A 12,901-nucleotide genomic window follows, 5' to 3' on the forward strand; every position below is an offset into this window, starting at 1 on the left:
ATATTAAAAAATATATTTCTTGAAAAAAGTAATATCTGAGAGTACAAACCTTTAACAACATATTCATAGACTGCAATATAGAATCTTGCAAAGTTGTTAAAACTACCTCTGTTAAAGAAGGTAAAATAAATGGTGAAGTTTCACCATGAACAGGTACAGCCACTGCATTTTGCAAGACAGTAGCTAATTTCTGAAAATCAGAAGCAACAAACCTGAAAAAAAAAACTTCAGTTAATACACAATTGCAAAATACTTCCAAATAGGGTGTCAATAATTTAAATCAAATGACTTGATCAAGTCAGCAATTTAGATGAATTGACTGTTTTTTTTTAAAGGAATTTGATGATTTAAGTATAAAAAACAATGATTTGAATAATTTGTCATGCTTTTAAATAGATTTCATGCATTGTTGTTGCTCTCATCGGCCATTACGGCAGAGGGGGTGCAATTGTTCTTGTTTTCCAGTGCAGCTATCCATGGCCAAGAATTCGACTTCTGCGACACTCATACATCACACCTGCTTATAGGGCGGACCCATTCATTCATCTTCAGATCATAATTTTGACCTGAACCAGAGAACAATCAATCTCCAATTCAGTACCCCTAGAGGTACTGATTTGATAAGGGAACATGGAGGACCTTACGGATTTAACCTCCACCAGTCACCATTTACTACACGGGGAATCATCAACAGCCTGGATTTGAAGTCCCGTTCTCACAAGCGTGAGTCCAGCGCTCTGTCAACCAGGCATTTCATGCATTGATATAACTAAGTGAATTTTTTAAAGCAATTAAAGTTTTTTTTTTTTTGTAAAAAAAAATTTTAACAATCTGCAAACTTTTCACACATAAACTAGTAAAAAATAAACAAAAAATTTATCTTTTTTTTTAAAAGTAATATGTGATAATTGCTGACAAAAAATAAAAATAATTAATTAAAATAGCGAAAAATAATTGTTCATATTTAAAAATAATTTTATAATGTTTTTTTTTATGTAGATATATGTAATTATTTCTTCATATTTACTAGATTTATATAGATATTATTTTCGCACTAGATACATGCAAAAAAAATTATATGCTGCTTTACAATAAAAACATATCAAGAGTGCAAATTTATTAACAACATGAGCATTTCTAAAATCAAATTGGATCAGGATCAACATCAACTTTGAATGAACACTTTTCCTATCACAAATTAAATATGTTTAAAAGCAGTTACATATGAGTTACAGATGAGTTTAAAATAATTTTTTTTTTTTTAAAAACATCAGGGAGGGTTATATCGAGGGTTATATAGGGAGGGTGATATTATATACTTGACTTGATTTTGTAGAAATTTTCAGGTTATGGTCGTTATATAAAACTAAAAGGTGCATGTTTTTTCATTTTAGCAAAAACAATAGTTTTCTTTTTTTTGGGGGGGGGGAGTAAAAACTGAAGATCCTCTAGAATTCTGAGAGAAGCACATCAATTTACAAATGTCAGCATATAATGTGAAACAAGTGAATCCCAGCACTGGCTATTATTTTATGTTCCACTAAGTTCACACAACTAATAAGATAAAAATATTTTCAGACTTTTGCACCAGTCATTCAAAGATCTTCGCAAAAAGGCTTTTTTAAGACTTTGAACACTAGTAACAACTAAATCTACCCTTGAATACTAAATCTACTAGTTCCAACAGTGAACTACAAAGGCATATATTTCTGTGAATACATACCAATGAATAGTATCTAAAAAAATAAACATGTGTGGGGTATATTGATTGTGACCTTAAAATTGAACTTCAAATACCAAGAAACTAAAACTTTGTACAACTTTCAAGGTCATTAACTGTCTTCACTAAAGCTCGATAACTAGAAAAAAAGTCTAAAGTACAGCAGAAATAAAATCAATTCTCAGATCTATAGTTACCAATTCAAATTTTATATAATATGTCCCTCAAGTGTGAAGCGTACCAAAGTAATTGAATACATAAATAGTTGTGTGAAAGCTGTTAATTATTTTTAAAAAATGTGATTAAGGCCCAATATGAATATCTGAAATTAGCACCATCTCTCAAGGTGAGTTGCTGTCTCAATCTAGAATTCACTGTCTTTGGCTCACACTTTGCAATCTAGACAAGTGACATAGCGTTTAGATGTACTTTTTAAGCTGAATTAAATACAACCTCACCCAGGTTGATACAACTAATAGATCAAAAGTTATAAAAGATATTATAGATAAATAGTACATTACATTGTTATACAGACAAAGTTTTAGATACTATGGATGCTTTAGAATTAAGGAAATGAAATAAAATCAAGTAAATGAGATGAAAACCAATTTGTTATCAACAGTTTCGGAAATATTTAATACCTCATCTTTAACATATTAACTGTTATAAAATAACAACTTCAGTAACTAGTTTCAGAGGAGAGCCAATAGCAAGACAGTAAATAAAAATCAGTTAGTAAGAAAATACATTAAACATAAAAAAAATACACCTGAAACAATATGTCACAACCCTTGAGCTGGCACACCAAGTTCAATACCGGTTAGTTGAATGTAAACAAGAGAAAAATAAAAAAGGAGCCAAGAGAAGTAGTTACTCATTGACATGTATTCATGGAAATATATACCTTTGTGGTTCACTAATGGTGATAGTAGATTTTGATGGTCAAAGCCTAAGAAAAAAGCCTTTTTTTTTGAAGAATTTTGAATGATCTGTGACCTTTGATGTAGAGGTCCACAGAAAGTATGTCTTAATAGTTACTGTAAACATTATGGAACCTAAAATAACGGTTTGCACATTTTACAAGTACTGCCACTTGTAAATTAAAGTGTTTTTCTCAAAATTCCAGATGATCTTCAGCTTTTACCCCCAAAACATCAATTTTTTTTAAATGTGTGTTTAATAGTTTTACACAAAGAATATGACCTGAAAATTTCAAGAAAATCAAAAATTTCAAGCATCCAAACCTGCCTGATTTGTTGATTCTTTTTTTAAAAAAAAGAACTGGCTCTTAAAAAAAATAAAAAGTTTAACATAAAAGGATACAGAATAATGCATTATGAATAGTTATAGGAAAAATCCTACATAAAGATCTTCTCCCTCCTCAAAGTTATACCTCAATGATACATACAATCTAGTTCATAGAATTTAATCTCTTGTTTCTAACTTGACTAAGCTATGTAGTTAGTTATTTTATTAATCAATTTAAATATAATTTTTGAAATTTGGAAAATCACTTTTTTTTGTAAAATAACTTGTCTTTTAAACTAAAAACATTAAATATGATGAAAAAATTAAATGTTTCTGATTTGGAATAAGCAGACAAACAAGTGAGAATAAAAAATATAACCCTGTAAAAAACTATCCATAAAATACACTGCATTATTTTATTCACATAAGCTGCAAAATATTTTCAAAAATACTTTATAATTTTCTTGTTACCTTTCCTTTATATGCTGGAAGAGAGATGGAAATATTTGAATTAATGCAGTCAGAAATTGTTGCGCAGGTACATAAAGCATGGAATAATCATTTTTTGCATGAGCATTATCAATCAATCGATCTGGAGGAGGTTTTGTGCTTTCTATTCCGATGTTATACCAAACTTTCCAGGCAGCACTCCATAAAGCAACTTCACTGGAAAATGATAATGAACACTAATATATTTAATTTTGCATGTCAGTCAATATAAAATAATATTACACATCTACTGATCTTCTATATAAACATTACTCCCATAATTGTTATCAATAGTTTTCTCTGAAAAATAGCTATATAAATGCAAAAGGACTAAGCAATTGTTTGTCTCAAATTTTAGATTTGATCATTAACCATTATGTAATATCAAATAACGTAAAAATTTAAATATCTTATAATTCAAAATTTTTCAACTATACTTAATGAAGTAAAATCAAAAAATAAATAATTAATTAAAACGTTTTATCTATATAGATTTTCTTGATAAAAATAAAAAATTGCGTATAAAAAAATTTTATTCACTTAATTAGTTTCAGAGATATGGCATAACATGCTAAAAGTAAAATTAACATGATGTGTTTCAAACTTTTGACTGCTTTCAAGACTAAACAATTAAGATATATTTTTCAGATTACGGCCTAAATCGGTAAATAAAGAATTATTTTCTTAAAAAAAGGATCACAAGATAAATTAAATTGTTATCTTATTTGATACATTAAGCTTTTCACATTTGTGAGAAAAAGTAAATTTGTAATGCAAGAATAAATATTACCTGGTATAACAAATGCTAAGTTTCTAAAATATACATGATTAAATCTAATGTAATACACAAAAATTATATTTAATAAGTTCACATTTAGCAATCCTGTATACAATTGCCATTTGTGGAACACTGTGTTCTTTCCATGAAATCGCCCATTTTTTGTCATGATAATTGTGACTTTAAACCACATATGCAGGATTAACAAGGTTTAGATTATTTGTGTTCTATTATAATAATAATTTCTCTAAATTGACACTTTTTTAAACCGATAAGATTTTCACTAATTTTTCCATAACAACTCATTATATAACAATAAGTAATGCTTCTCTAATTACTAAAACCTCAAAGAATGCTAGTAGTAAAAGTTTTTGGCTTTGAGAACGATAGGAAGATACATACGTTTGTAAAGAAGATTCCTCATCATTCTGAGTAACAGGTTCAACTTTTACTTTTCCATTTCTTGGCTCCTGATAATGACTGATGTTCAAAATTTCTTGAAAACTTTTCAAAGCAGAAAAAGAAACCTGAAAATAATTAAGAGACTTAGAAATAATAAGCAACATTTTTATTTCATTAATTTATATGGCACAAAATAATAAGGATCATAAAAATATGGTTACACAGAAAACAAGATTTTTTTAAAATTGTTTTTGCTAGTTTTAGCTAATCTGATATCTGCTGATTCCAACACATTCCGGGTTTTACTTTGAATAATGATCTGTTTTGTGTATCATATCTGAGAATGTTCATAAACTTCTAAAATTTACGAATAATGAAAAATTTATCTCCTAAAGGGTCATATGTTGAATTCTTTACATATCACACAGCTCAAAGATGAAGATTACAAAATTATGCAACATACTCAAAAGCATATTATTCCCTGTATTAATTTTAGCTCTTCGACTAGCAGAACAAAAAAGATCAACAAAATTAGATAATTAAAGTGAACGAATATTTTAACCTTTTAATTGGATTTCTAATTAATAATATACTTAAACTAATTGTGGTAGGTACTTTATTTACATCGCACTGGGGATGCACAATGGGCTATTGGCAATGGTCTGGAAAACATTCCTGAGGATGATCCGAAGACAAGCCATCGCAATTTTGATCCTCTGTGAAGGGGATGGCTCCCCTACTTTGGTAGCCTGACAACCTGCGCAACGACGAGCACTTTATGGTAGAACAGTTTAACGAGGACCAATACCATGCACCCTCGGTCCCTACACAGGTTGATCAAAGTGGTCACCCACCCGCTTAATGACCACAGCCAGCGATGCTCGACTTCGGTGTTCTACTGGGAACCATGTCTTTGCGATCAGTCCTGTGTGGGACAAACAAATTGTGGAAATAAAGGTCAAGAAATCATAATGGCACATTATAACTCACATTAAGCAAGGCTTCTAAAGTTTAAGAGAAGGTTCTAAACTTTGAACTATTTCACACCAGAGCTTAATTTAATAAATAAAACAAACCTCATTATTTTTACTTAATGATGAACTTTCAATGAACTCCAGAAGTAATGCCCATGCTCTTGGAAAATCTCCTAGTTTCTGCAAAACATCACGTTTGGTGTGAAAAATTCTAGCAACACCAGATAAACTCAAAACCTAAAAATTTAATAATAATGAAATTATAGGAAGGTATGAATAAGCAAATGCATTTGAACATGAAAAACATGAAAAGATATATTAGAAATTTAAAGGCTTGGTACAAAAAAAGATGTATCATATTTTTTAATGTTTGGAGATAGTGTTAGAAAAAAAAAAGAGAAAAAGCATTTTGTTTGATTTAAAAAAGATATCATTCTAAGCATTTCTTTTTGCTAGTATAAAAGAGAATCTTGTTAGTTTGTTATCACATGATCAAACACTTTTTTTATGATTTATAGAACATGTAAAATTTGGAACTACTTCATTTTGCAACGAATCAATCTATTATAGCTGTTAAAAAATGATGACAACCACACTAATTTTCTTTCAAACTGTAGAAGGCTGTGAAACGAGTTTTATATAAGCCTTCATTATTTAATTAATTTTTTTCACTAAAAGCAGAATATTAAAAACTAATAAGCAATCCTTTGATATAATCTGCACTGCAGTGTACAGTTTTTGTAACTGATATTTTTATTAACTCAAAATGGATATGTTTGAAAATAATAATAGGACTTAATAATTGTACATGAAAACAAACATAAAAAACCTCTTAGCTCTAAAACATAATAAATATAATATGTAGTAGACAGTAGATACATAGAAACTAATAGATACAGCTTGTTAAACAAGTTTTCTAGCAATGATAAATTTTATAACTTAAATTATAATTTTTTTCTATTTCATAACAAAGAATAATTTGTTTTGCTTTATTACGGAGAACATGAATAAAACAAAATTGATAGCACCACCAATTTTAAATCGAACAATAAAATTAAATTATGATGTAATATAAGAGCCTAAGAAAGAAATAAAATAGAGAATTAAAAACCATTTTAAACATATTCAAGCACAATTTCAAAATACTCATTTTTAAATCCTGACAGATCTTAAAATACTTCATTATTATTAGAAAAGTAACTAATGATTACAAAAAAATAATAAATTGGATATATTAGTGAGCTTACTTGAGTCTCAGCCCACTGCTTTTGAGCTGTGTTTCTTGAGTGATGAATAAGAATATTTCCACCCATATCAGTAATTTTATCAGTAGATGCAGTTCCAGATAAAGATCTTACTCTATCAAGCAGAGGAAAGAGAACCTACACAAATAAAATCCCCAAACTATAATACTATTTAATGCAAAATATAGTAAAATTTTCTATGAAAAATATTTTTCAGTCATAAAGAATAGAAATGATTATAATGAGTGTGTAAAAATAAGAACCGAATTTTAATAAATCTATTACACAAATAATATAATAACTTTGTAATGTGCTGTATATGTCTCTTCTAATAATTTTATATCCAAATATTTTTATTCATTTTTTTTCTATTATACTAGTTAAATATAAATAAGCAAAATGAAGAAGATTTTGTTTGATTCCAAAAAACAATGCTTTTGCAAAAATAATTTGTAGAATTATTTAAATTATTGAATGAGTTCTTTTAATATAGCAAGTTCCCAAAACTCTTCAAATTTCAGCTAATAATGAAAATGTACTTCAACCTGGATATATTCATACTAATATATTGACTTACTTGCCAAAGTACAACCTGCCATGTTGTTTGTTGCAACAATGATCCGTGAGCACTTAAAGTAGAAAACAATGTTTGACCAGCACTTTTTCGAACTGCAGGTCTTGAGTCAACACAAAGATCTCCTAGTCTACAAAACAAACTCAACCACAATTTATCGAATGGCAACAAAGGAAAACCAAAGTTAGAAATCTGTAATGAATTCAAGGAAGTGAGTTCTTCATCAGTGGCTGAGGACAAATTTTGAGAAATTTTTTCTTTATTCTGGAACAAATGATCAGCAATATTCCACTAAAAGAAAAAGATATAAAATTCATAAAAATAGAGATACAAGTTTTGCATTATTTTTAACATGCAACATTATTTTCACATATGGAATAATTTAATGAAACAACAAAATTAGGACTAAAAATGATTAAACAAATTTACTTTAAGTCTAGGCATGCTAAAGCTTTCCAAATAAAAACTTTTTTAACATATTTGCATAAAAAAGTTAGACACCATAATTTATAATGATTTTATGGAAACAGTATTTTTGTATCATGCAATAATCAAAATTGCTTTAACAACTTGAAGAAATTGATTGAAATATTCAGCAATTTTGACATTCATTTTTCAAGAAATATATATATATATATATTTATTNATATATATATATATATCAGTACGCTACATGGAAATTATAAACTTTATTATTTATCTTTAAATTCTAAAAAAAATTATTATTCATAACTAATGATTATCATTTAAGTGCAGTTCTTTTAATGTATAGGTTTTGATTACTATTTGTTTAATGAGACAGTAAGGAAGAGCTTTACAATTTCTTGACCATGAATAACATTTATAGAATTATGCATTATTCAAAGTTAACATTTTATTTAAAAAATATACTTCTTATAATAGAAATATACTTCTTATTATAGAAATATACTTCTTATTATACATCTCATTATCATGTATAGAATTTATACATTAACATTAATAATGCAATTTATGAAAAAATCTTCTAAAACATTAAAACCCTTTAACCTTATAAAATTTTTGAATTCCACTTGCAAAGAAAAAAAGTATTCTATTAGAGTCTAATGCCAGTAGTTTATTTCACCTAATTGAGGTGCAGAAGAATAACAATAAAAATATTGTTAAAGTTACAAAGTGAAATAGAATGAAATACTGCACTTACAAGAAGGCCAATAGCTGCTAAAGAAACATTTAGTTCTTGTGTTTGAGAGCCAAATTTGGCAGCTGCATCTACACATAACTGCAAACAAGTACATGGCATTACTGGTGGGTAATCAGCAACAACAAGTTGAAGGCACTGAAAGGCTGATCGTATCAATGACTCACTAAAAAATTAGAACAAAAATGACAAACATTAAAAAATATTAAAGAAAATACAGCTTTGGGAAATGGATGATTGGCAATAACATAGTGTATACAATAATGGACACTAACTTTTTAAAATATGACAAAATTAAACAGTACAAATATACTGTAAATCCCGAAATAAAACTATTAATATTTTAACCTTACTTTTGGAGGCTTTCAATTATAAAGCCAAATTCATTTTAAAAAATGCACAATATTGTCTACTTAAGGTAGAATTACATAAATGGTGACAGAAACTATGCCCTAAAGTGAAAATAAAAAGAAATAAATCAAAAATGATGAAAGATTAGAGAGGCTCTTAGAGTTAGTTAAATCCTATATATCTCCTAAAAATAAACTCCCATAAAGGCTATTTTACTGCAACAAAAGCAACATTTCATAAACTTTTTAAAATAAATGATTATTTAAGAACTCTCCTAGTATTTTTGCAGCTTGGAACAGAAAAAAATTTAGTTCACAAAAATTTAGCCCAAACAACTACTCTCCTGATTTAAACAAATGGAATGATATTTTCCAGATGGTTGTGACCCCCCAACCATCCTCCATATCCAAACCCGTTAAAATAAGTATACTTATTCAGAGAGAGTAAGCTTTTGGTTTTTAGCAAGTGATCATGAATTCTTCAAGGTGAGATATATATATTGCTTACTGTACATACTTGTATAGACCAAGTAGATATTTTTTTCAGCTGCCTACCACTTTAGATTTAAAAATTGCCCTTTGCAATTTTATATATAAATATTTATGCTATTACCATAGCTATGTGCTAATAAATATAAACCGGATGGAAGAGTCATGGTAGTCAGAACTATCTAGTCAAAATACTTGTGCTAGGGCGACACTGTAAAGAAGGGCCGTGTTTAGTGTCACTTACTATGTATTTTAAAGTATGAATTTCTCAAGACATCTCAATTAAAAAGATTTTACACCATTTTCATTTGCAATTACACTGCCATCCATGAACCCAAATTCATTAGTCTGCAAGTCAAATTAGGGTACATTTCTGGAAAATCCAAATCAGCAGTAAAAAATATGGGTTTCATTTTAAAATTTTGAAGTTAACCTGCTTCCACACCTTACCTCAGACGTGGGACTGGGATTTCAAGTTTGGATCATTGAAGGCATCTTTTGAAAATATTTCAAGAGTTTACTTTTAGATATTTGATGTAACATGTGTTTCAATCTACACACATTTCGCACACTCAGTTGAATAAAATGACAAAAACACCTTCTGAAGTGTATGAAAGCTCAAACATAGAACACATTTTTCATAATTTGCAATTTAGTTTTAGTTCTCTCTTTACAGTTTATTGCACTTGCGTACTTCTTAGACTTGCGCACTTCTACCAAAGAGTCAATCTCCCCTACAACACGAACTTTCTTGTGGAAGTGGCACTAGTCACAATCAAATCTTGGAAAATATCATAATTGTGCCTAAAATTGTACTTGCTTCTGAATCAACTTTTAATATTCAATAGCATTCAGGTTATTTTTCTAAGATTGCTTCAATTAAATGTTGGTAAATAAAAGTAATTAGATATGCACTTATGTGCCACTGAAATGCCTGCCACATGCTACCTACTGGCATACATGCCATTAGTTCTTCATCTCTATCGTAATAGAACAAGAGTAAAATCAACTAAATACCATTTATTTAATTTATATCAAAAATCATGATTAAGATTTTGCAGCTATGTTGCTCAATAGTTTCCACAGATTTAGGACAGCTATTAAATTTTTAAAAAAAGGATGATTATGTAATTAATTTTTAATTTACAGAAATCCAAAAAAATACCCATGATCTTCATTTATTGCACCAATTACATCTAGAAGTTGAGGCCATCCACTAGATATAATATCACCACTACTGTGAAGAACTTGTAATGCACAATCTAACTGTTTCTGTCTTATATCAGGATGAGAAATGGAGGATAGTTCTTGCAGTGGACTTAACAACATTGTTTGCAATTTCTGCAATAAAGAAATTATAATAAAATATAAAATTAGAGCTAAAGTAAGTATAATGTAAAATATAAATAAAATATAACGTGAAAGACATAAAAATACAAAGAGAGATATTAAGCGTTTCAAAACAGACATTGTTTGTAAATTGTTCTTAACTAAAAATTATAAATTATTTTTTAAATTGAAATAAATGTTGAGCACACATTAAAAAAATAGCAATAAATCAATGTTACAATATCATCTTACTTTATTTTCTTTGAGAGATGGTTCATATTTATGATAAAGAGCAGCTTTTACCAAAAATGTTACAGCTTCTGCTCCCCATTCTCGCATTCTGATATGTGGATGTTGGCAAACCTTAAATGAAACCATAAATATATTTGGATAAAATCAAATATTTTTAATCAAAAAAATATTTTTAAAAACTCACTTCCAACAGATGATTAGTCACTGGCCTCCAAAGTACATCAACACGAAATAAGTTCACAAGACCAGTTTCTAACAGCTTAGCTACAGCAAAAAGTGAAGGTTCCTATAAATAAAACAGTAAATAACTTAAAAATTGACAAATATACATGAGTACTATCCAAGACTTTCACAAGATAGCAATGATAATAAAAGAATAAAATCTATACATACTCTATTGGTGTAAGCTAATTCCATAGATTCAGATGACAATTTACAAAGTGCATCAATCAAGTGATGTAAAGCTACCTCATCTAGATATCTAAAGAAAACAAATATAAATGAATAAAATGATATAGTAGAAACGTCAATGATTAAAAAATAATTTAAATTCATTAAATGATAAATTTGCTTTAAATTGGCTAAGTCAGAAATATGCATTTTCTCCAAAATACAAAAAACAGTGTAAATATAGTTATTATATTGAACATTGTCAAACTCATAATTTTACTTTTTTTACAACAAATACAAGAGAAAACTGACATAAAATATTATATGGTTTGTAGTGAGAAATTTAATGTGACAAAAAACACTGTTCTAAAAATAACTAAAGCATTTAACTAACTAAATTATGTTCAATTAAGCAAATAACCTTTTGAAAGGTGGTGTTAAACGCTTTACTAAAAATATTTATTTTTGATTTAATACAGTGTAGAGCAAATAGCTAGATTGAAGATTATTCTTAACTATAAAAAAATTAACTTAAAGAGGTCACAAACTGTTTAAGTTAAAATAGGTTTTGCAAGGCAGGTAAACATACAGAGCTTATACATATATTGCATACATAAATATGAGCATTTGATCAGTTAAAATATTCAATTTAAAATCATATTGTTTACATTTAATTAAAACACTGATTTCACTATTGTAAATAGGTACAGAAAAGGTTAGAGGCAACCATCTAACAATGAAGGAAGAACTATAAAAAAAGACAATCATAAAGTAAAAATAATAAAAGGAAAAACTATGAAAGCACTCTAGAATAACAAAGGTATTTTGTTTCATCAAAACTGTATCTTCTCATCAAAAATGTAAATAATAAATTTCTAAGAAGAAAATTACCAACATTACATTACAACCACCACCAGCTGTCAAAATAAAAATACCAGAACTAGAAATTGAGTTTAAGATTATTTACTGAAGAAAAGAAACATTCAAAACCTGCAAAAGTTGTAAGATTCTTTGGCAGAAAAATAAAAACAAAAATTAGACTAAATGACACTAATTTTTATTAATTAAGAAGTGAAATCATTTAATTAATAAGTTTTACACTAACCAAACGTTTTTGTAACATGGCATTTATTGCTAAATTACAGGCTATTGCTAAACTATAAACTGTATACATATAGCCAGACTATATTTTGAGTAAAAACCTTACTAACAAAATTGCTGCAAACTTTGCAGCTAAAGCATTTATATTTTTAATTGTTTACCAATTGCGATAAAACTAATAAAATACTAATAGAGATAAATAAAAAATAGTTTAAAACACATATTTAAAAAAAGCTAATTAATCAAAAACTAATTTAAATAACTGCTTATGTGATATTACATTAATAATTAATTTTCTAAGAGTCTTTTTGATAGGAGTAATCAATATGTCCCCACCAATTTATGTGTTTTATGAAACAGAAATAATATATCATAAGTAAG

The 12,901-nt window shown here is 27.9% G+C and overlaps 1 protein-coding gene across 4 annotated transcripts in view; it reads right to left on the minus strand.

Moving 5' to 3' along the window:
• The window catches only part of LOC107445936 (Mon2 homolog, regulator of endosome-to-Golgi trafficking), a 67,202-nt gene that overhangs the window by 12,153 nt on the left and 42,148 nt on the right, over positions 1–12,901 (minus strand). For all 4 annotated transcript variants that reach the window (XM_016060444.3, XM_071187609.1, XM_071187610.1 and 1 more), the window contains 11 exons: positions 11,423–11,510; positions 11,214–11,315; positions 11,030–11,140; positions 10,614–10,789; positions 8,613–8,775; positions 7,433–7,720; positions 6,859–6,993; positions 5,714–5,848; positions 4,638–4,762; positions 3,440–3,634; positions 50–212 (listed from right to left, as the gene is read on the minus strand). In XM_016060444.3, coding sequence (XP_015915930.1) covers positions 50–212; positions 3,440–3,634; positions 4,638–4,762; positions 5,714–5,848; positions 6,859–6,993; positions 7,433–7,720; positions 8,613–8,775; positions 10,614–10,789; positions 11,030–11,140; positions 11,214–11,315; positions 11,423–11,510 — 1,681 coding nt within the window. The remainder of the gene's footprint in view (positions 1–49; positions 213–3,439; positions 3,635–4,637; positions 4,763–5,713; positions 5,849–6,858; positions 6,994–7,432; positions 7,721–8,612; positions 8,776–10,613; positions 10,790–11,029; positions 11,141–11,213; positions 11,316–11,422; positions 11,511–12,901) is intronic.

Source organism: Parasteatoda tepidariorum, chromosome X1 (assembly GCF_043381705.1).
Source record: "Parasteatoda tepidariorum isolate YZ-2023 chromosome X1, CAS_Ptep_4.0, whole genome shotgun sequence".
NCBI lineage: Eukaryota > Metazoa > Arthropoda > Arachnida > Araneae > Theridiidae > Parasteatoda > Parasteatoda tepidariorum.